Source organism: Hoplias malabaricus, chromosome 18, assembly GCF_029633855.1.
Source record: "Hoplias malabaricus isolate fHopMal1 chromosome 18, fHopMal1.hap1, whole genome shotgun sequence".
In the NCBI taxonomy this organism is placed as follows: domain Eukaryota; kingdom Metazoa; phylum Chordata; class Actinopteri; order Characiformes; family Erythrinidae; genus Hoplias; species Hoplias malabaricus.
In genome coordinates, this window is record NC_089817.1 from 27,133,841 (window position 1) to 27,158,731 (window position 24,891).

General features: G+C 40.7%; 1 protein-coding gene across 4 annotated transcripts; it reads right to left on the reverse strand.

Annotated features, from left to right (window-relative positions):
* Window positions 1-17: 17 nt before the first annotated feature.
* On the reverse strand, window positions 18-20,917 carry LOC136674592 (pikachurin-like). 4 transcript variants are annotated; one of them, XM_066650662.1, is made up of 24 exons: window positions 20,809-20,917; window positions 20,546-20,635; window positions 19,991-20,100; window positions 19,003-19,089; window positions 18,880-18,906; window positions 18,273-18,390; window positions 18,003-18,138; window positions 15,450-15,628; window positions 15,040-15,137; window positions 14,597-14,945; window positions 13,197-13,297; window positions 12,792-12,892; window positions 12,548-12,692; window positions 12,212-12,401; window positions 11,727-11,852; window positions 11,387-11,630; window positions 10,649-10,760; window positions 10,428-10,544; window positions 9,941-10,121; window positions 9,243-9,321; window positions 9,009-9,152; window positions 8,693-8,776; window positions 8,481-8,584; window positions 18-132 (listed from the first exon to the last, which is right to left on the reverse strand). In XM_066650662.1, the coding sequence occupies exons 1-24, from the start codon at window positions 20,831-20,833 to the stop codon at window positions 56-58; spliced, it is 3,024 nt and encodes a 1,007-aa protein (XP_066506759.1). In that variant the 5' UTR covers window positions 20,834-20,917; the 3' UTR covers window positions 18-55. The 4 variants fall into 4 exon arrangements, with proteins under 4 accessions (XP_066506759.1, XP_066506756.1, XP_066506758.1 ...); XM_066650659.1 differs by lacking the exon at window positions 18-132 and adding an exon at window positions 5,739-7,076; XM_066650661.1 differs by lacking the exon at window positions 18-132 and adding an exon at window positions 6,939-7,796 and having other exon boundaries at window positions 15,462-15,628.
* Between the last annotated feature and the right edge of the window lie 3,974 nt (window positions 20,918-24,891).

Genomic DNA, 24,891 nt, shown 5'->3' on the forward strand with positions numbered 1-24,891 from the left:
GTCTATGTCAATGGCATGTGTAGATGGTACGTTTCCAATGAGAGGGAAAGTCTCATCAGTGTCCACTCTCGTGGACTGAGTGAGGATGATGATGCTGATAATGCTCCAGTGCTGAGAGAATACCCTGAGAGACTGAGAGCAGACAAGAGTGTGATCCTCTTTTAACACTTTGCCTGCAGCCGCAAGAAGACGCAGCTGACCCCAGAAGAGTGTTCAGAGCCCACGCCAGACGCTCCCCAATGACTCATAAAACAGGAGAGATAAACTTTGAATCATAATTCTATTCTTATTCATGCATAACATCACCATCATCACAAATTGCCAGGTCTGGATTAGTGTGTGATTAGGTCTGGTCAGGTCTGTTCAGTGCGTGTTCTGAAGAATGGAAGCTGTAATAACAGCTACTGCTCTTCTGGGAACTCTTTAGACTACCTTTTCTCTGAGAAATTGATTGCATTTAGCACCGTTATTGTTAGCGAGTTCCAGTAACGATGTTGGATGACTACGATCAGAATTGCCACTCCTCCTCATTCCAAAGACATTGAATGGAGTGCCATTACTCCAGAGGTTTCACTGCTCCCTTTGGAGACTGTACACGCTGTATGTGTAATTGGAGAGGTGTCACCATTAAGGTTTTAAAGTAGTGAAAATCCCATACAACTATAACGTACAACATTGTGGGCATGTTTGGAATTTGTTGGAATTAGATAAACCATGGCTTAGGACAGAATTACGCTTATAACACTGCTCTGAGAAATCATTAGGCTTTTTTTTCTCTTTAGTCAATTTGTTATGACACTTCTGAAATATTAACTGGTAAAGGTCAGCACTATATACAGTTCAGCGTGTAGTAATGGCCACCATCATGGTATTTAAAAAATTGATCCTGCTACATTGGAAATCATCTTCAGCTCCTTCTTTCAAAAATTGGCTAACGGAAATGTATACGTTTATTTCAATGGAGCGATTGCGCACTCGGACACCGCACTCTCGGGTGTGTGTTTTTAAATATTGGGAACCCATACTTCACCGCCTTAAAGAATCTCAAGAATGAGAGAAATATAAAAGAAGTCCACCCTCCCCCTCCAAACCCCCAAGGTTTTCTCTTTACGTATATATAATACCCATCTCCTTTTTCTTGAGAGTGTTTTAAATGTATAATTGGGTTGGGGCAGGGTTGGATATGTTTGTTTTGTGTATGTTTATGCAAAATTCAATGAAACAATAAAAAAAAGCTCAGCACTGATTGATCAGGTGATTGAATGTATAGAGTGATCTTTTTTTTGAGTGTTTTTCTCAATGTCATCAATGCTTTGGAGCAATGGTACAAAACATGGAATAGGCTTGTAATTAAATATTCCTTCATAAACACATAGCTTTGCTCTAAACCCTGCAAAACCAAATCAGATTGTGTCCAAACATTTGTGAAGTAGCATAAGGCCACCATGTTCAGGCTATGCGTTAGCCAGTGGTGTATAAGCACCTCAGCACTGTGCATCATAGTATCAGTATCATATTTACAACTTGTACAGTCTTCCTCCATCTGTTATATATTCCAGTACTACACTTTGTTAGCTTGCTAGCTAGCAACAATGCTAAAAGAAAATAATACAGGCTTTCTAAAAAAAAAAAAAAAAAAAGAGGCAGCAGTCGTTAGGAAAATGTATTACGCAAATATATATATCAAGACATTTCAGAAAAATTCTCTATTACAAGATTTAATATTACATTATCCAAATGGTATTAATTAAAACTACATTGATGGCAGAGTTCACACTGAGCTGGAAAGTTAGCTAGTGGGCTAAGTGATCCTAATTGACTAGAAAATAAAGGAGAAGAAAAGGAAAAGGAAGAAGAAAAGACCTGTATTAGTCCATTCTAATAGTAATTGGTCCCCACGGAACGTCTGGTGTTTGAAGGGTACTTAGGCTAATGGTCAGGAGGTGGGCTTTCATTCATTTCATAAATTGCCTCCTGCCAATAGACTTCTGAAGACATTATTTTATATTTATCATCCATGCAGCATTATCAAATATATATTTATATATTTATTCATTTAAAATCCAATATATCTCTGTTTGCATTGCTTTTCATGGAGTTGTCCTCTTTGTTCATTTATGCTTTTTTATATATATATATATATTTCCCTTTAAAATATATCATATATTTAGAAATATGATTCAATTCCTAAGCTTAACCTTTTTAAAAATGTGTCTTTGGAAACAGCAGTAGTACCAGAGTTAGGACAGTGTTGGAAAAACAACAGAAGCCTATAATTATCTAGAATTTAATTTAACAATAGGACAGAAGTGTACGACTCAGCAGGGCAGGTTGCCCCAGATTGCTATTTTCAGTTGGGCATCAGTCAACTTCAAAGGGAAAAATCTACATAAATGGTTGAGATGAATGGCCTACAATCAGTCTCTCATTCAGCTCTAAACAACTGAAACACTAATGACAACCACTATTTTTCAACAGCTACTCCAACTCCATCCCCACTAGACAATAAAAACAAAACCACAGGACCCCTGCAGTCACCAGGCTGAGAATATCCTCTGTGTGAAGCAGCTTGTACAGGAGCATCTTTAGATATCAATTCAATCAACAAAGTAATGAATCCATAAGCCAGCTTCTGATGTGAAACTGAGCTGAAAAAATATCTGAGAAAAAAAAATGCCATCATTTTAGCTTGTATTGCCATCATTTCTAAGACTTGGTGGCTATGCAAACCCGTTTTGCCTCCTTGTCACATGGAAGCTCATCACAGCTATGCCACTGGCATTTCTTTTTTTTTTTTCCTGAGAAAAATGCGTCTAGCGTCTAGCACCTGTTCCTTATTTCAGGTCAAAACTGTGTCACTATTAAACAGAGCAGAACCCTCAGGGTTTTGCAGGCTTTCAGGAAGGATTGCGTCATTTCTGTGAATAAAAATGGATGATGCTAATTAGTGGTTTAGTAAGATCACATATGCTCAGATGTAGTTTCAAACCCTTTACACACTGAGATTACTTTAGATTCATTGAATGTTTTTCTCATATAATGCACCACAGAGGTGTGGCACTAGTCAATGGAGGTGTCTGTTAGCTAATATAAGAAAACGTAGCAACTACACTACTCCAAATGTGTTAAGCTCCGGAGTTGTGGACTTGCTAGTGGTGGCTGGTGTCTCTGAGAAAGAGTACAGTGATAAACTTGTGTTTAATGAACCTAACGAAATTGACAGCTGCTTTTAAAAGCCTTCAGACTGTCCTCTGTGGGAGTGAGAGTCAGGGACATGTATGTGGCTGTAGTGGACAGGCTTTAATCCCGTAGGCCAGTTCACCAGGCACTGCTGTCAGTCTGAAGGCGGTTCAGACCACATGTCAGGTTGGAACATCTCCCACTGAATAAATGGATTAATGATTCATGCTCAAGTTCAGCAGATTCTGGAGAAGGTATTCAAAACGCCAACTGCTCGAAGTATTTAAAGAAATATAAGTGGAGTAAATCCATATATGGATTAAGCATTCATGAATCTGGTGGAAAAATATACAACATACACAGCAGTCCTTAACAGGGAGATACACACTCACACATTCACTCACACTCTCACACTTATGGACACTTTTGAGTCACCAATCCATCTACCAACGTGTGTTTTTTGGACCGTGGGAGGAAACCCACGTGGACACTGGGAGAACACACCAAACTCCTCACAGATAGTCACCCAGAGCAGGGCTCGAACCCACAACCCCCAGGATCCTGGAGCTGTGTGACTGCAACTCTACCTGCTGCACTACCCTATTTAAGATATTTTTAATCTATACAATGATCCCTCGTTTTTCCGCGAAGTAGAGGAAAGATATTTTTTTATGTATTTAACGAGTATTTGGACTTTTAAAACCCTCCCTGTTACTGTTAACAACCCACACTTTGCATTAAACAGTCATTCTATAATGTTTTTCAGCTGGAACTACATGTGATATCCTACCAGTTTCTTTAATAGAGTCATTCCTAAGCTGTGATTTAGCGTCAGTAAATTTCACTCGGATAGGGACATGAACAATACATGTACTGTACGTAAGAAATACTTGTAAATGATAAATTTTGTCACCTACAGGCCTAGTCTAATACATGTAAAAAAAAAAAAATACTTTTAATTTACACATCTTTCACGGTTTTCTTATATTTTCTTTATTTTTGTTTTCTTACGCAGTGCTTTTATTTTTTCTGCATGTGTGTATGTTGTGCACATAAACATGGGACACTGTGATTGAAGAGACTCAGTCAAAGTAGGACATCTCTAAAATCTCTGCATTCTACATAAGAAGCAGCACAAAATCAGAATGACTTGTTTATCTTGTGTTTTCAGACTTAGGCAGCCCACGAAACACTGACTGGGTTGTTTTATTTCAGTGTGTGTGTTGATAAGAGTTTCATATTCTCAAATTAAAATGCATATGCACTCAAAAGAGTTTTTTTTTTCATATTTCTCTGTAAATTTTATCTAGTAAAATTGCCTTATTCAACATCAGTGGTGGATAATCAGATGATATTGCTATTAGCTTTGCAGTTATCTTAGGGCTGTTTTGGAAAGTGGAAAATGCATCTCAGGACACCACTTGAAGCCTAGTTTTGTAGTCTGTACAGATTTGGATGTAGCTCAGTAACCTCACAGGAAGACCCCTATTAAATACAGGACACGCTTGCATAACCCCCACAAAGGTGGTGTGAGGTAAAACATCTGCTTTATAACTGCATCACAAGGGAGCGCTAGGAAATATAGGGGATCAGGATCTAAGGAAATGCATTCAGAAATCTGCCAGCAATAGGGACAGTCCCTGGAGTGATGAAGAGCAGAGGGAGTGAGGTGAGTTCATGGGTCTGGACACCATTATTGGAGCACGTGGATAGAAGCCACTTCATGCATATTTCTGTAAGACTAAAACCCCTTCTGGAGACAGAGGGAGAAAACGATGCGTCAAGAGCCTGAGGAACAAAAGCACAGCTACTGCAGCACCATAGGGCAGGGCAAAGTGGGCATGGGGTGTGCAGACGCAACCCAACAGTGCTGCTATTGTAAAATGTCATGCTAACTAATTGCAACCCCATTATCTCCAGGCTAAAAATATCATGCCATAGCACACAGAGCAGTGAGTCGTTACGGCAAATACGTAGCCTGTGTCTACTGTCAAACCACAGCAGTTTTATATTTTAAGAAGATATGCAATTCTATGCATTGTGATCTTAATATATATATCAATAAATTTCAGAACACTTTCAGTATTTTAGAGGAATCTGCCAGGGTTTTCCACATATTCCAGCCTTCATTGCAATTTATCTTTTTTGTCTTACTTCCTTTTTTCAGTACTAACATCTTAACAGCTTCCATAAACACCATTTATATTTAGTCCTATGAGCAATGTCTCATACTCACACTTGGGTTGGACATTGAACTTGCTGTAAGGTAGGTTTGAAGAAAACTGGGGAAGGCTTTTCAATGGAAAAGTTCAAGCTACAATTAGACAATAACTGAGCAGTAAGTCATTAAAGAGATGAGTTTTAGCAAATGGGCTGACTATAACAGTATCATTACACATGCTGATATGGCACAATGAAACATTTCTAAGCTAAACACAGCATTGATTTTTGCGCTGTAGAGTGTGGTCTCCATGTATAAAACGGACCAGACCCTGCTTATGAATGCAAGGTCTGTATACATAGTATTTGACTATAGCTGACTGCTCCAGGCCACAGAGATCCCTTAAGCAACAACAGTTGTCACTGAGGCACACGAAGAGCACTGAGATAAATGCAGTTTTCAGCATACACAACAAGCTTTTAATAAGATAGCGCTTTTTAGCATTATGCTAACAAGATTATGCTAACTACCCCCTGATAGCTTACTCTAGGGCTAATCATACATTTTAAAAAGATAAATTAATACCCAATTTAATGTTGGATGGCAGTATATATTTCTGCAGTTAGCTTAAAGTCGTGAAATATGGAAAATGCAACTTAGGCCGCTGCCTGAAGCCTAATTTTTTTGGCCCTATTTCTTGATTCAAATGTTTGAGGGTTTGAGGGTCTGGAAACTTGACTGCCCTTCAATATGGAAAAGCAGTTCCCTGCAGCCAGGTAAGAAAAGTCTGGGGGTGCTATTGGTTCTGGAACCCGAACCCCAAATGTATAATCCTGCTAACCTGTGCACAATAAAGCACCTCTGGTTCTTTGGGCCAGTTATATCTTTTTTTAAATAAAAAAATGAAATGCATATCTAATGTTATCTGACAGCATGTATCTTCTGCAGTTAGACCAGGGTTATCTCTTTGCTGCAGGGTTATGATTAAAAAATGTAAAATGCATCACAGAATATGCCACTGCCTGAAGTGTACAGCTTTGTTGAATAGTTTCATTAGCCGAGGGGCCGAGAACTGAAATGCCCTTCAAATTGTCTGCTGGGATTTCCCTAAAGCCAGGTATAAGGGGAACATTAGGGAGTGCCTTCATTTTTTAGAATCAAAATGCAGGGCCAGTCGGAGGCTGTTATCTTCATGTTAACTGGCCCATAATGGCTTTTTTCCCCCAAATATTCCCCACTGTAGCATCATCAAGGATCCAGTTACTGTTGGCACTGCTTTTGACATGGGGCTGAGACAAGATGGCATCTTTCCTTCACACTGGCTAGAGACCCAACATGCCCCTTAGCACACAGTCTCAACTGATTTCAGCATCATAACTGATAAGACCAAAGAAGTATGAGTCATTAAAGTTTGCGTATGGTCAACCTCACACAGAGTCTACCGAACACTAAGCGACATTAATTAACTCCAATTACTCGGAGTACTTATATAACAGTGACAATCAGCAAGACATAACTGCATAGTACTGCCATTGGGCTTTGCTTAAGATCACTGTTGATATAAACCTACAATCGCTACAGGGAGGAAAACTAATGTGTGAAATAACCTTTATTAAAATCCAGTAAAATTCTGTGGTAGACACATTCCGTTTGAAATTGAAGTGCGAGCCGTGGTGCATCTGCACACATCTGAAGTGGTTCTTCACTGCCAAACATCTTTGGCACTGCCCTAGAACTATTTGTATACAGAGAAAAGAAGGCAGCTATTAGAGACGCTGAAGAAGGCTACACAAAGTTGTTGCATAACGCGACAAGCGACACTAAGTTTGGTTCTTGAACAGGAAGACATCTGCCAATGGAAAACATCATGAAGCTCTCGTAAGCACAACCACATTGAGGAGAACTGTTGAGAGGTTGTAAGCCACTGCCAAGAATGCTTGAGTTAAGGCAAGGAATTCGGCTTCATTAACAGATAATTATGTCCAAAAGCTGACACAAACAAAAAAATATAAATGCCACATTTGTTATTCATTCACTGAAGGACTCTTATTCGGACGCCACAGAAACAAGCACAAAAACAACAAGAGGTTACGTTCCCGCTCTCTTCTGATGAAGCTGAAAGGAGCTTCATACTCCAGTGAATGTCATAAGGCTTTAGGAAGATTCTGAAGTCCCAATTCTTCAAGGAGGGATTAAGAGGGACCAACAGCCAGGTCTGTGTGCTGCCTAATTCTCCACCGCTTCCTTGACCTGTATATGATGTAAGTGATTAACAGCTTTGCAGGGATCATGTGATGAGGCAGCAGGCCTCACTGGAGACATGTGTTGATGTTTTTGCCATCAGAAGCGTCCTCCGTGAGTGCTAAATGGAAGTTGGTGGAGAGTGTAAGGTGCGAGATGCAGCCAACCAGGCCTTGGAGGTATGGCCTATGGAGAGAAGCTTCTTTGATTCCACCTTAAACACAAACACCAGTTTCAGATTTAAATCAAATCAAATCAATCTGTATAGCGCTTTTTACAACTGATGTTGTTTTTGATGTTGTTGTTTATTATATAAGTACTCAGAGTAATTAATTAATGTCGCTTAGTGTTCGGCAGACTCTACAACTGATGTTTATTATATGTTTTAGCCCAGGAACGGTGATGGGGATAATTCATTACAAAGAACTGTGTTAAATGTGCTACGGAATTGTGTATTACCTTCCCAAGGTGACTCACAGACAGGTTTAAACTGCTACATTATTACCCCCAAGGGCGGCACGGTGGTGCAGCAGGTAGTGTCGCAGTCACAAAGCTCCAGGGACCTGGAGGTTGTGGGTTCGATTCCCGCTCCGGGTGACTGTCTGTGAGGAGTGTGGTGTGTTCTCCCCGTGTCCGCGTGGGTTTCCCCCGGGTGCTCCGGTTTCCTCCCACAGTCCACGTTGGTAGGTGGACTGGTGACTCAAAAAAGTGTCCATTGGTGTGAGTGAATGTGTGTGTGTCTGTGTTGCCCTGTGAAGGACTGGCGCCCCCTCCAGGGTGTATTCCTGCCTTGCGCCCAATGTTTGCAGGTAGGCTCTGGACCCACCACGACCCTGAACTGGATAAGGGTTACAGATAATGAATGAATGAATGAATGATTATTACCCCCATGACTCACCTACATATAGAGCCCCACTGATGTTGAGCTGTCTCATTTTGCCAGGTGAGCTTCCCACTCTGATGGTGGAGTTATCCACGCTCAGTTTCCCAGTCTGCCCATCTCTGTAGATGACAGCAGGGATTTAACACAGTAGACAGAGTTGAAAATCAAGTGGCGTGTGTGAGTGACGTCAGATCCTCATTGACATAGTGCTGAGCTGAGGCTTTTACCTGACTGCTTTTACCCTGTGCCATCTTCCATCAATGAATGTTCCGTTGACCATGAGGGTGTTTGTGCCACTACCAAGGTTATAACTGGAGGGTAAATCAACAATAAAACTATACGTGAAGTTATGACAGAGTATTCTGGGTATCAGAGCACTATATCACAAAACCTCTACATTATAGAAAAGTTTATATACATATATAATATATATAAAGACCGAACTCGCATTCTCTTTAAGATTAACTTGAATACATCTGTACTTGCATGTCCAAGTTTGCCTGTAGTTTCATGAGCAAGGAGCTGCAGATTTATATAACAAACCTGAAGACTACTGCTCCACCATGTAACGCCAGAAACATGTAATCACTGTTGGGCCGCATGGTGATGTCTCCTATCCATATCAACAACCCTTCCTTAGCCGTGCTTCTGAAATAAATCTGTAGGTTTGTCCTGGAGCCTGACACTCTGGAGAGAAAAGAAAGCAGGAATGAACTCTTGTCTAATGTGTCGTGTACTCGGGTGTCTGTCTGCATTGGTACCAGTCTAAAAACATACCTTTTCAGGATGTCTTTGCTGTCATACATGAGATAGCTTCTTCCAGTGAACTGTGGAACCTCAATATCACCATTCACTGCTAGTGGGAAAAAAATGTGCTTCAGGTTGAATAGCCACTAGGTGGTGCAAAGTTCCGAATAAAGACCGGGTTAAAGCTGGCATAGATTAAATTGGGCTTTATGGCCTTAATCTAGCAATTAAAGTTATTTATGATGTTATGTAAGATTCTGTAGCTTAGCACCGCGTCCCTAAGCCTCACTGAATTCACGACCTCCCAACACACACAGCCAAAAACATACACAGCCTGCAATATTGACTGCTTCTGGCATAGTTGCTAATAAATGTTACAGTGATTTCCACAGCAGTAACATAAACTATAATGCTTCCTTTTGCATTTGCCAGTTCTCAAATGTTCTGCACCTGTAAAAAATGTTTACAGAATCAAATAAGAGATCACTCTTAAGGCCACAAATGTAAGGCATTGCCCTGGGTGCCATTTTAAAATGATTTAGGTATGTAACAGCTTATGTTGCGTGCTAATTTCCTCTTGTACTGTGTTTCTGGTAATTTACATCATGGCTCTTTATAATAGCTTATGACATATGCCGTCACATGCTTATGGTTACATCAGTGTAATGTCGCACAACTCCAGTACAGTGTTAAAAAGTTCAGTGAAGATATGATATTCTGTGATTTACCATTCTGGCAGTGTTTGCCCTTAAATCCCAGGGGGCAGTCACATACATAGGTGTCATGTTTTGGCTGGCACACACCGGCATTTGCACATGGTGCATTTGCACATGGGTGAACTGCATTTTTTACATTCACTCCCTTTACAGAACCAACAGTTAGATGAATGATGTGGTCATTCACAATGACCTGCAAAGGCAAAAGCACACACATGTATATATCAGAACACAACTAGTAGAGTAGAAATCGACAAAATATATTGGCCTTTATTTACTTTCATCTCTGTTTGACACATTTGCAAACATTTCCCAGTATTTAGAAATGATAAGAAGCTTTTGCAGAGTTAGGGCTGTTGACAACTGTGGTAATAGGAAGTAGATATTTGAAGACTGATTCCTGACATTGTTTCATGATAGTTTTAAATCTGTGTGAGATTTGAAGTTTTGCACCAAAAATATGTGTAAAACGGCACATCACCTTGTGAGTGTTGTGTACCTTTTGAATGCTCCCAGTGAATGGCACATGAACAAATGCACTGTCCTTGGTGAGGTCATAGTTTGGGACACCTCCTAAATACAGTGGAGAGCCGCACCGGATCTGAGTGAAGGCTCCCTGCAAGAGGAGAACAGAAGCAGAAAGGGCTGAGTGACTTAAAGTGACCTTCATCAAAGCAGACCATACTCGTAGTACAGCTGGTGAGTTTTACTGTACACTACCTCAGCCATGCCCTCTACAGGCTTGTGCTTGTCCAGCTGCAGAATGCCCCTTCTGGCTGTTCGAGAAACCCTCAACTCGTGCCATCTGCACAGACTGAGTGGCTGTACACTCCTGAAATAACAGGACAGAAATATCAACCAAATATCACTGATGACCTGCAGCAATAAAAAAATTTATTCACTATGAAAGGGTGCAGTCTATGTGAGTGTATGTGTCACCATCATAGAAATCAGTGTATAATGTAACTCTAAAAGCTTGTAGTTGCATGTTCATTCAGTGTTTCTTCTGAAATTAAGGGTACTAATAGAAGTTTGTCCCTTTTTTTCAGCAAAAACAGCTTGTCCTTATGTGGGAATGTTTTACATTAGATTTTGAAACATACGGAAATTTGTGATCTGCTGTGAAGCCATTTTGAATTAGTTCTGGATGAAAAACAGAATACCAATTTGTCCTAAAGGTAGAGGACACAGCTCCATCTACCCAAAGGCCTTTCAAAAAACATGGCATTCAGCCTGTTCACTGAAGCTGTAATGTCAGGCTTGAACAGCTAGATGGAGCAGTTTCCAAACTGCATCGATGCCATGTTGCTTATGAGGAGATGTCTAAGAAGGTAACAGTTCTAAAACTAAAGTTGTATTTGCAAGGATAACACCAGAGTTTACAATTAGTGCAAATTATTAGACAAATGCACTAAACAACAAATGCTTACACAGTTTTACACAAGGTATGCTACTCACCTGATAGTGGCAGTCCCTGATCCACAGTCAAAGCGAAACACTACATATCCCCCGACAAGTGTGACCGACAGGAAGTCTCTGCTGTTTGCGTCCTCGCTGTAAAGCAGAGTACCATCATTGGCCAAGGGCAGGAAGGTCACATCAAGCTCCATAAAGGATAGGTAGTGCTGCATAGGCTGTGGCCAAGACACACTCAGGTAGGACGCCAGAGTCTCATTAAAGTGTGGGAGGAAGAGGTTGAATTCTGAAGGACAAAGAAGGAAGTTGAATTAAGTTGAACAAGCTGTGTTTCCTGTTCAAAACTATATGATTAAATATTTAGCGATGGCTAGTCACTTACTCTCCTGGCACAGTGGACCTCCAAACCCAATAGGACAGAGACAGATGTAGCCGTCTGCCCGGTTAGCATAGCACACTCCTCCATTCTCACAGTTGACATCTTTACAGACTCCATCGCTGCACTCCACTACCAAAATCATAAATGGTACACTCAAATAAACTTGGTATGTTTAAAAAAATGCATCTGTTTATTTGTTGCATCGATCTGAAGGTGGTGATTAAACTGCATTGTCTTTATGCATTACTGATCAACGAATTTGCAGTCTCTCCTGGAATCATTTCCTTAAGCACCATACACAAAATGATTGAATCGGTTTATCACAGTCTTCTTCAAAAGAACACGTTTTATGAGGTTAGATCCTGTTAGGTTAGATCTGTCCTGCTTTAACCTTTCTAAATCAAAGCAATATGAGGGAATTAGTTTACCGGTGGCAGAAGTGAGGGGTTAAAGGCGACTACACACATTCCACGACTTGCTCCACTCACCTACGTCTGCCCCACTCAGAGCTCGCCCCATAGGCCATGGCCTCATGTCAATCATCCTGCCATTCACAGAGAGCCTCTGGATGCAGCCCTGGAAACCTCGGCTGGTTCCAGCCACCTTGGCCAGCCAGTAAACGGAGGGGGAGCCACCGAGGTAAAGCGGAGTGCGAAAGGTGATCTTGGTGAACTCACCCTGCAGTTTGGGACCAGTAAGTCAAGAGGGTCACTGTCTGATTAGAGCTTTTCAAAAATGAAGTGTAGATTGTAGACACAGGCACAGAAAGGATATTAATTAGGGATTCGACTCATTTTGACTACAGTAAACTGAACGCTTCTCACGGCAGATCTTCCAGTGACAGGTGTGTTGTTGTCCACTCTCATCCAGCCACTCAGACCCTCTCTGAACAGAGTCACTATGTGCCAAACTCCCAGCTTCACTGAACTCCGAGCCATGATCTGTCCTGTTCCTGTACCACAGTTAAACCTGCAAACATAGCTGGTGTTTACTATATAATAAATACTCAGCATTATTGAAATCACTCATGTTTCCTTCAGAATGTCTCTCCATATGGAATCTCTGAACCTGAAATTAAGCCTTCCTCTGATCAGGGTAAGAGAGGCAAAGTCGCCCTCTCCTTGGTCATTCTCCCCACAGTAAAACAGGAGGCCATCTTCACTGTCTGCCTGTAAGGAAACAACAAAATGGTAGTAGTGCTAATAGTGACTAAACTTTGAGATGTTGTAAAGAAGGGAAAACATGTCACAAATGTCTCTGAACTGTTACTGTGGCTTTTTGTTTCAGGTTTATGGGTTTATGCTTCGCATTGTATGAGTAGAAATAGTGCTCAGGGGCACTGCCAAGATGATTGCTGTGTAGACAGATTTTACTTTAGGTCTTCAAGCCAGCAGGACCTGTTAGAAAGTACTCCTTTAACAAATTACAAAAAAAAAACTCACAAAACTGACCAACAAACAAAAATTTTCTCACCCTGAATTCAAGCATGATTTCAAACGAGTAGTACGAGTTCTTCAGAGGTTCAAACGCCATGTAAGAGTATCCAACAAACTTTGGAAACCGCACAGCCACAGCTAAAATGTGCAAAGAAAGACTGAATGAGATTCTCAGGAACACTGTGTACATGAGAGTGGTTACAATGGTTTGGAAGAACGTCAAATTCATCAACCCTTGCACATTTCCAGATGCAGGCAATTAGACAGTGTATGTTTGATGTCTTGTTTAGTGTCATGACAATTCTTTCCCATGTCTCTGGCTTTCAGTCTTTTTCTCTGTTTGCTGAAGGGAAGGTCATCACAGCTGCCACTGATCTATGCAATACATCAGGCAGAAATTAACAGGCCTTGACCGTAACATCTCCCACCTGCAATGTGACAACTGTGAGCGGAGACCAGCAGCATGTTTTCTATTCTCCATCAGTCCCTCGGCACCAGCTCAGTGCAATGTCATGACCTTTTAAATACACTACTCAAAGAGGTGCCATGAAGAAACTCAGTGGCAGCATATGTTAAGTGTAAAATGTCACATATGACATCACTCTATTTGTCACCTTGGATTTGAAGCTCATTGTTTCATTTTGTAAAATAACTGTAATTGTACAAAATATATTATTTGCTGATATTTCACCCTGAAGAATGATCTTTTTCATTTTTGAGGCAGTGAATTTTGTTATTGCTATAGGAATAGACAAAATTATCTGTATCGAAATGCACTGATATTCCATAATTTAAAAGTGTCAAGGTCACACAGCACCAGGGACCTGGAGGTTGTGGGTTCGAGTTCTGCTCCGGGTGGAGTTTGGGTGTTTTCATTGTGTGTTTTCCCTGTCTCCACATGGGTTTCCTCCAGGTGCTCCCATTTCCTCCCACTACTCAAAAGTGTCCATAGGTGTGAGTGAATGGTGTGTGTGTGTGTGTGTGTTGCCCTGTGAAAGACTGGCGCCCCCTCCCGGGCATGTTCCCACCTTGCGCCCAGTGATTCCGGGTAGGCACCAGACCCACCGTGTCCCTGAACTGATAAGTGGTTACAGACAATGAATGAATATTGCCAATAACTTATTGACAGACTTAATAACATTTTATATAAAGTATGTTATAAACCTACAGCAATCTAAAATAAACACAGCTCCACTGGTCCACAGCTAAATGCTGGGAGCTCTTTCTCTATCGAGCCTGTGCTTGGTTTGTAGCTTCTTAAGCTCATGGTGCAGAGCATCTCTTTCATTTTAGGCGTTTCTATGGAGATACCAGCAGAGTGTATCCAACTAACTGTGTCCCCAATGTGTACCCTAAAGCAGCTGAAAATACTACTTATAAAATCTATTATCTCTATAATAGGTCTATACTACGTAAACAGGCCTAGTGAAAACTCACCATCAGAGCAGGTTTCTCCTCCTCGGCCAAGAGCACAGTGACAGCGTGAGCCTCCATTACGGTAGTCATCGATACAGACACTGTTAAGTGGACATGCTGTGTCCTCACAGGGCAGGTCATGCAGCTGTCTCACTGGCCCTGTCCAGTACTTCCCTGGGGCATAGAGTACTGGGGCTGGAGCTATGGAGACAGGCTCTGAGGAAGGGGAAGGTGAAACAGACACTGGTGTTGATATAAGGCCTAAGCCAGAATTGTTCATCCCATAGACATCACCACTTGATATTGTTTGAGACGCTGAATCTCCCCACGATGTTCTACTGCCTTGATTTGCTGGACGATCATGCACCAGCTGAAAGATAAAACAGTGGTGCCATATTTTCATGTTTCTGTTTTAATGAAAATGTATATAAACTATTAATGTGAATCAATGAAGGTCTCCTTACTTCTTCAGTGAATACATCAATATCATAAACATCTGAGTCATAATCATTCTGCTGGTGGTCTAAAGGGTGCTCTTGGCCACTGCCAACTTCTTGCACACCTGCAAACAAAATAAACTTTTAAAATGTTTTAAAGTTTGGAACACCAATGCATTACAACAAGCAATGCCTTACACTTAGATATGTATCATTTCTAATAATGTTTGCTTGGTAGTAGCCCTCAGAATAGGATTTATGTATATGCTTTTCTTGAATTGGTGGTAAATTGGATTTTCTTAAATATTTCATTAAGATCTAGGGCCTCCTAGTTGAATTCAAGATTATCTTTTATGTGGCTTTATTTTCCTTTATTGTTCATATTCTTTTAGAGATGGCACAATACTTATTGTAAATATAAACTATTTATAACTCACCAATAGACTCACCATATGTCCAGATGGGGCCGGTAACTGGGCTTGGCTGGCTCTCTCCATACATGTTTATGGCCCGTAACAAGAACTGGTGTTGAGTCTCAGGACTCATGTGTCTCAGAACCATGGAACTGGAGTTTGCTGGGACCCTAACAGACGTCCATTCACTGTCCAGCTCTGGTCTAGACATCAGGGTGAAGTGCAAGATTTACTGTGATTAAATAACCTTAGATGTATATATTAAACATAACAATGTAAAGATAATAACTTTACATGATTTAAGATAAGATTAATAAAACCATGTGTTTAAAAATATTCATAAAATATTAAAGGCATCTGCTGTTTTCCAACTGTGAAAAATAATAATTAAAAAGAGCTGTGAACACTGGGCACAAAAGAATTAAACACAATTGAGGCTCGTGGAAATGGCCTTCATTAAAAAAAACATCTGCCTTATTATTCCCCCAAGCCTCCCTCATTGTTTGAAATTGAAACAAATGAAACCAGCCAATACAAGAGATGATAGAAAATGAATATCCAATACATAAATTTGTTGCCCTGACATGGGGCCTACTCTGGGACTGAACTGACTTGATTTATTTCATTTTTAATATATTTCTTACATAAACCTGCAATCAGCAATATGTAGTAGGTTCTTAGCAGGCATTTTTTGGTTTGAGCAACAACAATCCTATTCAGTAACCAACAAAAAAATCAATAATTTAATTTCATTGTAAAAAGCAGTGTTATGAAATAGCTGTGATTCTGTTTTTTCCCAAGCCTTTAAGGCACTAGACAGTATTATCCGGGCAAGGGCCATCTGGGTGCAATGAATAAGACAGACACCACAGAAATAAAAGGCTGTCTAGAACGTTTCATGAACACAGATCTACATAAATAGCCTTGTTCACTCATGAGCAGCTCCAGACCACCATTGAGACTCTCTCTAACATGCATGCTGTACAAAATCTGGTGTGTCTGGCTGACCGAGCTGAACTGACTCAGAATTAAAATGACAAAATCCCTTAAAAAGCAGCTTTTCAGCTCCCCGGTAGTCTTCTGGACAAAGAACGAGTCACGTCTTTAACTGATCTAAGTGTGTGGTCCTGCGATAACGTCAATGCACATTTGACTCTAAGGGACAATGCAAAACAGGTTCTTCTTGATTCAGAGGAATAAACCATGAACAGAAACATTGTAAATGCCTTAACATGTAAAGAAAACAGGGATCTTTTGCTGTTACGTGAGCACCATTCTAGTTAATATGCTCAAAAGATTCCCACTTTTGTGCTAAGCTGGAAGAGTCCATCTTATTTATCTTTAGCAGTCAACCAGCAGCCTGTTCCCATTTAGCATGTCTTAGGATTTATCATTTTTCTAAAGCTCCCTATTAAAATGTCACTAAAAAGACTCATAAACTGTGTTAGAAAGCCACAGTCCGAGAGATGGGTTTTGATAGATTGATAAAGTTCCCCTGGCAAGTATGTAGGTTATCTGGAAAGTAATAGGTAGTGTGAGATAAGATGTTTATGGGCTGCTAACAGTAGAATGTGTGGAAATTCTGGGCCTGTAAAGAACCAGTTCAAGTCAGGATAGTGTTATCTTATGACTATATAGCTCTAAAAACGGCACAGGAGAAAAAAAACATTATGGCCAGCGCTGCATAGTATTTTTTTTATCTTGAGTTTGACAGTTTAGCTGGTCTACCAGCCTGACCATATTAAGCTGCTCAAAAGAGAGTGGTCTTTTGAACAGAGGTCAAAAAGCAGCCTGTCCTTACTTAACATTGTCAGTAGTTCAATGCTATAAAGCTCCCTCTGAGAAAGATATTACAGTGGAACCTCTACCTATGAACTTGATCTGTTCCGTGACCCGGTTCGTAAGTAGAAAAGTTCGTTTCTCGAGTCAATTTTCCTCATTTAAAATAATGGAAAAGCAATTAATGCGTTCCAGCCCCCACCCCGAAAGTCACCCTTTTGGCACTGATATATGTTTACAACACTCTCACATTAGTAAAAAATACATGTAGCGTTACTAAAAATAAAAAAGAAATACAGTGGAAACAGTAATAAAAAAGAAATTAAGTTTTAAATGGTTACACATCGCTACCTTGAAGACGTGACGACTGGCTGGAGGAGTAACACAGGCACTGGCTGTATGACGGGAGGTGGGGGTGGGTGGAATAACGGAGAGTAGGTGGTGAATGTGGGGAGACGAAGCGTAGATACGGCTTAACTTAGCACGAATTTCAATGTCTGCTATTTACACTAATGCTAAATTGCTAAAACTACAATTTGCTAATCTTAAAAGCTCACTCAAGTCTGGGCGTGCTGGGAGACTCGCCTATTGGGGTCAGTGGCCATTTCCAGCCGCCGGCTTGGGTTCTTGGGTTCGAGTCATGGTTCGTTGGTGGAGGCAAAAATAATTCAAATGCCCGGTTCGTATCTTGAAAAGTTCGTTAGTATAGGTTCCACTGTATTTAAAAACTCAATTTCACACCATCGGTCAAAAAGTAAATGTACAGCTTTGAGTGAGCTGCACTCTACAGCATCATACCTGATGTAGGACACAATGTAATACAAGACAGGTGAAGTGGGCTTGCTTAAATCATGTTGCCATGACAACGAAATCTCAGTGTCAGACACTGCCACAATGGTGGGCTCAGGTGGGGGCTCTGGGAGCATGCATTGATCTTGGGATGACAAAAAAAACAAAACAAAACAAAAAAATGTCAATTTTTGAAGTGTTTTGTCATATTTCTTGATCTTTTAATTTATAATAATGCAGGAAAATCTCACAAACAACCCGCCTTGATTCCAGACTGACCATTAGAGCTCGTACTGACTCTCCGGGGTACACCGGGCTGTCCTTGCCCTGCCCATCCATATACCCCCACTGCAACTGAATACTCAGTAGCCGCTTTCAAATCCCCAATGACTGTGCTCTAGTAAACACAAGGGACCAAAGGAAAGAAGATAGACGATTAACATTAACATCGGTTCATCAATTAATCAAAATAACAATAAAGGATTTCAGATTGGTTTGATGGGAAATGCACCATTCTAGAAAAAATGTAGAACCCAAATCTCTGAAGCATCTATTTACACAAAACTACATTATATTAAATGTGTATGCACACTGAGACACTGCTCTATGACAGAACTGAAATAAGCTGGCCTAAAAAACTGTTTATTTGGCCTCATGTCAGTGTTTACATACGCAGATGGGATTTCTAATCATACTGTGAGTAATTCAATGGACCGTATGACATATTTATCTAATGCATTCTGAGTATCTGCTGAATAAAAAAAGGATACAAAGGGGGATTTGATCACAATTATGAGGTTGAAATGAAACTGTGTACTACACAATATTATGTCCAATTATATGTTACATGCTACTTTAAGGCTGTAGTGATCCTTTAGGTACTTACAATCTGTGTATTGCCAGTAATCTGCACCTGAAATATAAAGTATGCATTATCAAAATAAAGTTTATAATGCTTGATTACCTTTACAACATGTTTATGGCAGCAATCGGAAAAATCCACTCTTACTTTGTTCCGCATGTCCAGGCTGATGGGAATATGTTTCACTACCTCATCTCTTCCATATGAATCACTCTTTATCTCGGTGCAGATTACCTATTAAAATAAATAAATCACATTTATAACACATTTCCAGCATTGTAATCTCCAAATTGAAATATGTTAATCATGGAAACATAATATAAATGGAACTGCTTCCTCATGCAATTATACACTGGCATGATGTTTGGGGAAATGACCAGGAATAAAGTGAGGTTTTGCTCCACCTTGTTCCACTGGTATAGGGGTCTGCACATAAGTTCTTCTAGTATCTCCTCTGGCAAAGATTTAGCTAAAATTGGTGAATCCAACCATGTCATGTAACAGCTTTTTTTTTTACAAATTGTGGAAAATGATGATGGAAAACAGAGAAGACAGAACATGAACTCTGGAATTTTTTTTTTCTGAGCTCATTCTTGAGCAATGTAGCCAAGCCATCATTAGAACAGACGCCCATGTAAGTAAAACAGCCACACAGCAAACTAATTCAAAAGTGTTGAACCATGAGAAGACAGACAGTAGTCTCTCTAGACAAAACCTCAATAAAAAAAAACCTGTGATGTTATATAATGTTGGTCTGGAGCAATGAAAAATGAGAAAAGTATGGTAGATTAGAAATGTGTGCTAGTTCAAATAGAGCATGGCAGGATTCCTGACACGTATTCATAACGCCTGACTAGATTTTCTGAAGCTTTACTTTTAAAGCGCTAAAATAATTAATGAATTTAAATAAAACTGCTGTCAGATCAGTGATAGAAGGTTAAGAAAAAGCTTTGCTTGTCTGAACAAACAACCTGAAACTGGTAATTGAATTTGTCTGAAATCTAATTTATTTGAAACCAGTTCCTTCTGTTGATCATGGGACAGCAGGTCAGTAACTGGTTGAAAAATCCAAATATTAATTTAAATCCAACTGTAAATATAGATATATTTTCCTTAGAGAAGCTGTGAGGTTTACCTTGTATCCAATAACGGTGCTCACATGTCGCCAGGGCATTCTCCATCTCACACTCACAGCAGTGCAGTTTAAACTCTCTGTTTCTACATCCAGTGGAGGACTGAGGTATTCTATAATCAATAAAAAAAACATCCTTATTGCAATAATAATTTTCAATACAAAACAGCCGTTAAATTCAAGTTTTTATTTCTTTATTCTTTCTTACAGTTCTGTTTTTTTTCGCTACGTTTCCGTATAACATTTCTTTTATTATTATTATTATTATTATTATTATTAAATTTTGTTTTACAAATTTACACAAATTTTACAAAACGTGCACACATATTATAATGTTTTTTTAGCTGAGGAAATTTATGTTTAGGAAAGTATATTTAAATATTTAACATGAAGGGCAACAAATCGCATTCTGATGTTATTGAGGTAATTAGCATTTTAGCATTTTTACCTCATAGAGCTCTTTATCTTGTCTGACTTCCAAAACGACATTTTTTTTATTATTTCTAATGACATAAAAATAATTATTATCTAACTGAACAATTATTTGACTTGAATTACCCCTGGTGTCGTAACTTCTTCTCCCGAGAGCTTCAGTCCAAGTCCCTCCGCACATCAGCACTGCGAGAAAGATTCTGGAACATTCCATACCTGAGAGAAAATTAGCAATATTAGAAGAAAAGCTTCTTGTCTTTCACAGCTGAGAGATATTTGCCCAGAGACGATAAATTAGTTCGTCAGTGCTCAGTTTTTGAGCCAGACTCAACCAGCAGCGATATTAACAGCCTTATTCAGCATAACAACTATTAGAACCAGCCATTAACCGTTAGACGCTGTGTAATGAAACATCTCCCCGTTTCTCGGCGTCTCTTTCTCTGCCACGCTTCGACTCCACAGCGCGCTGAGCTCATTGTGTTAAGCTTGGAGATGCGTAACAACGTTAAGGAGATAACCATCTAATCCCCCACCCTCTAAGGGAGTTTTTGGTTTGATAGGCACCCTTAAAAAGCCAATATCTTTTGCTTTTGGTTTAGTTTCAGCAAACTGAGATTCCCCAAAAAGCTAAAGGATCCCACAACCTGAGGCTTAAATATGTGTAGATGGTTTTGAATGTCTTGGGCTGGGTAAACTTATCATGTAAAACTAAAATTGTAGTTCAAAACAGTTCATTAGGCAACTTTGCTGTCATAGACAACATACAACACAAATGAGAAGCAAACCAAACTAAGGCTCAGTCACAGTCGTGTTGTTTACCATAAGCAGGGCTATAACAAAGTCAGATATGATTTTTTTAAAGGTTTAATGTATCGAGGAAATGTAAGAATCCCATCTCTTCACTACGTCTTACACATCAGCATTCACCATTTCAGCTCGTATTTCTGCGTGAGATTCTTTGCTGACATTTCAGTATCTTTGCTGAGATCAGAAAATTGACAAATCCCACTTCTCAGAAGACCAGCATCCTTGTTCCAGGAAAAGAGACCCTCCCTATTGTCTCAGCCCCGGCCATCACACTTCTCCTGCCTGCCTCTGCTTATCTGCTCTTCTGCTGGTCATCAGTATGCCCTTACGGGATTTTCAGAACCTCAGGCTACCATCTGAGTGCATATCAGTAATCAAGATCTCAAAAATCCAATAAAATCTCTCAATTGTTCCATTCTCATCTGTTCCTTGAATCGTTTGGTTTTACAACATATTGGATTCATGAAATAAATCAGATATGAGTTATTCTTTGAGGATTCACGTTTGAACGGGAGTCTCTGTATAATTATGGGGCTAAGACAGAAATAAGGTTTACCCAATGTGATGTGAAACTTGAGAAATGTTCACTATGGCAGTGATAGCAACCGGAATTTCAAAACATAATGCCTCTAACCTCTCTGTCACATGACGCTTTTATTGAAATGATTACAAATATAATGTATATATAATGTATAAGGGGATATTGTTTAATAATCTTGTTCATACATAACATGGGCCGTTTTATCCAGTCTTGGCTAAATTTTACATTTTTTTAAGATTTCCCGCTATTACTTAACATCTTGCCATTGCTTGCAACATTAAACACATTGGGAATCTTAATAATTAATTCATTCAAATGAAAAAAATTAGGATTTCCAAAAGGCTGAAGCAGCTGTACATGAGCCACACCCAGTGGAAGTTTTACCAGAGGGGTATCAGGGTATAACACTCCCCACTACTTTGGGCTGTGAAGCATTGGAACTGTGTTTTTTGGAGTGATAGAGCTCCATTCAATACTTCTGAGATGAGTTGATGTGTCATCATCCAACATGAGTCCAACATCAGAATCATTCATTCATTCATTCATGGTCTGTAACCACGTGTCTAGTTCAGGGTTGCGGTGGGTCCGGAGCCTACCCGGAATCACTGGACACAAAGTAGGAGCACACCCTGAAGTGGGGCGGCAGTCCTTTGCCGGGCGACAAACACTCACACATTCACTCACACCTATGGACACTTGAGAAGACAATCCACCTACCAATGTGTCGCCCCACATCAGAATCAGACCTCTCTAAATATTTTATATGACTGAAGGCATCATAGGCAGCATGGTGGTGCAGCAGGTAGTGTCTCTGTCACAGCTCCAGGGTCCTGGAGGTTGTGGGTTTGATTCCCCCTCTGGGTGACTGTCTGTGAGGAGTGTGGTGTGTTCTCCCTGTGTCTGCGTGGGTTTCCTCCGGGTGACTGTCTGTGAGGAGTGTGGTGTGTTCTCTCTGTGTCTGTGTGGGTTTCCTCCGGGTGACTGTCTGTGAGGAGTGTGGTGTGTTCTCTCTGTGTCTGCGTGGGTTTCCTCCAGGTGACTGTCTGTGAGGAGTGTGGTGTGTTCTCCCTGTGTCTGCGTGGGGTTTCCTCTGGGTGACTGTCTGTGAGTGTGGTGTGTTCTCCCTGTGTCTGCGTGGGTTTCCTCCGGGTGACTGTGAGAAGTGTGGTGTGTTCTCCCTGTGTCTGCGTGGGTTTCCTCTGGGTGACTGTCTGTGAGGAGTGTGGTGTGTTCTCCCTGTGTCCGCGTGGGTTTCCTCCGGGAGACTGTGAGAAGTGTGGTGTGTTTTCCCTGTGTCGGCGTGGGTTTCCTCTAGGTGACTGTCTGTGAGGAGTTGGTGTGTTCTCCCTGTGTCTGCGTGGGTTTCCTCCGGGCGCTCCGGTTTCCTCCCACAGTCCAAAAACACATGTTTGTTGGTGGATTGGTGACTCAAAAGTGTCCGTAGGTGTGAGCGGATGTGTGAGTGTGTGTTGCCCTGCGCCCAATGATTCCAGGTAGGCTCTGGACCCACTGTGACCCTGAACTGGATAAGCGGTTACAGATAATGAATGAATGAATGCATCATGCTCTCTCACAGCAACGTTCCAGCATTTGGAGAAACACCCAAGCGCACAGGAGGGCAAGCTTCCTATTTACAACCCTACTCATTAGAAACCAAATGCTAGAGTAGAGAGACCCCTAGTGGCCGTTGTGTGTCTCCTGTTCACACAACCCCATTCATAGTTCAGGTATTGTACTTTTTTGCTGGGTAGTAGTGTTTGTGAGTGTGTTCTCTATTTGTGTGTGTGTGTTGGGGGGTCTTGGAGGTATTCATGACAGCAGAATTGGAGATGACATTCTCAGATTGCACACACTGGGAGGCTATTTCCGAGGCTATGAGGGACATATTTAGGATCATGGACCTTTGTACTTATGGCTCGGGGCTGCTCAAACACATTCCAAGTCTCTTACCCAAACACTGGCCCTCAACATGACCCTCACTGAACCCTGACTTACACACCAACCCAGGGGTCAGCAGCAGGCTATTTCTATTTCAACAAATCCCCAAGCATGTACCCCAAGCATATTTCCCAGAACATAACATGTATAATTGCATTATGCTGTGCTTCAGTCTAAGTAACCTGTATAGCTCCTTGTTTTGCTCTTTATTTCCTGTTTCTACATTGAAGCTCAACCAAGCATTCCTGAAAACACTGGATTAAATAACAGCTCGTAGAAAACTGTATTAAATTTAGCCAAACAGGACCACACTATTCTATTGTCTGTATATTCTGTTATTAATTCAATTAAGTTATTCAATATTCAAAATTACTAACTAATCAGAATGTAATCATGGACTAATTGGCTTGATGTGAAATGCCCCATTTCCTTAAAACTTAAATAGTAAATGTATATAATATATATATATTCATTCATTCATTCATTCATTATCTGTAACCCTTATCCAGTTCAGGGTCGCAGTGGGTTCAGAGCCTACCTGGAATCATTGGGCGCAAGGCAGGAATACACCCTGGAGGGGGCGCCAGTCCTTCACAGGGCAACACAGGCACACATTCACTCACACACTCACACCTATGGTCACTTTTTTGAGTCGCCAATCCACCTACCAACATGTGTTTTTGGACTGTGGGAGGAAACCGGAGCACCAGGAGGAAACCCACGCAGACACAGAGAGAACACACCACACTCCTCACAGACAGTCACACAGAGCGGGAATCGAACCCACAACCTCCAGGTCCCTGGAGCTGTGTGACTGCGACACCTACCTGCAGCACCACCGTGCCGCCCTATAATATATATATAACATTTTTAAAAATAATTTACTATCACAATAAACTGACAATGAACCAACAGAAACAGCCCAACATTACTATCTACAGGTGTTACTGTGGCTCAGCAAGTAATGCCTGTCATACCGCTCCAGGATCTCGGGATCCTGAGTTTGATCCTCGACATCCTTGAACCGTGAGTGTGTAAATGACTGGTGAGTGTGTAATGCCCTGTGATGGACAGGGTGTGTACCTTGGAACCAATGATTCTGAGTAGCTAGCCTCTCTGCACAAAGCGACTGTGATTAGGTTGAAACCATTTCATAAGATGAATGAATGAATATTACATTAACTTT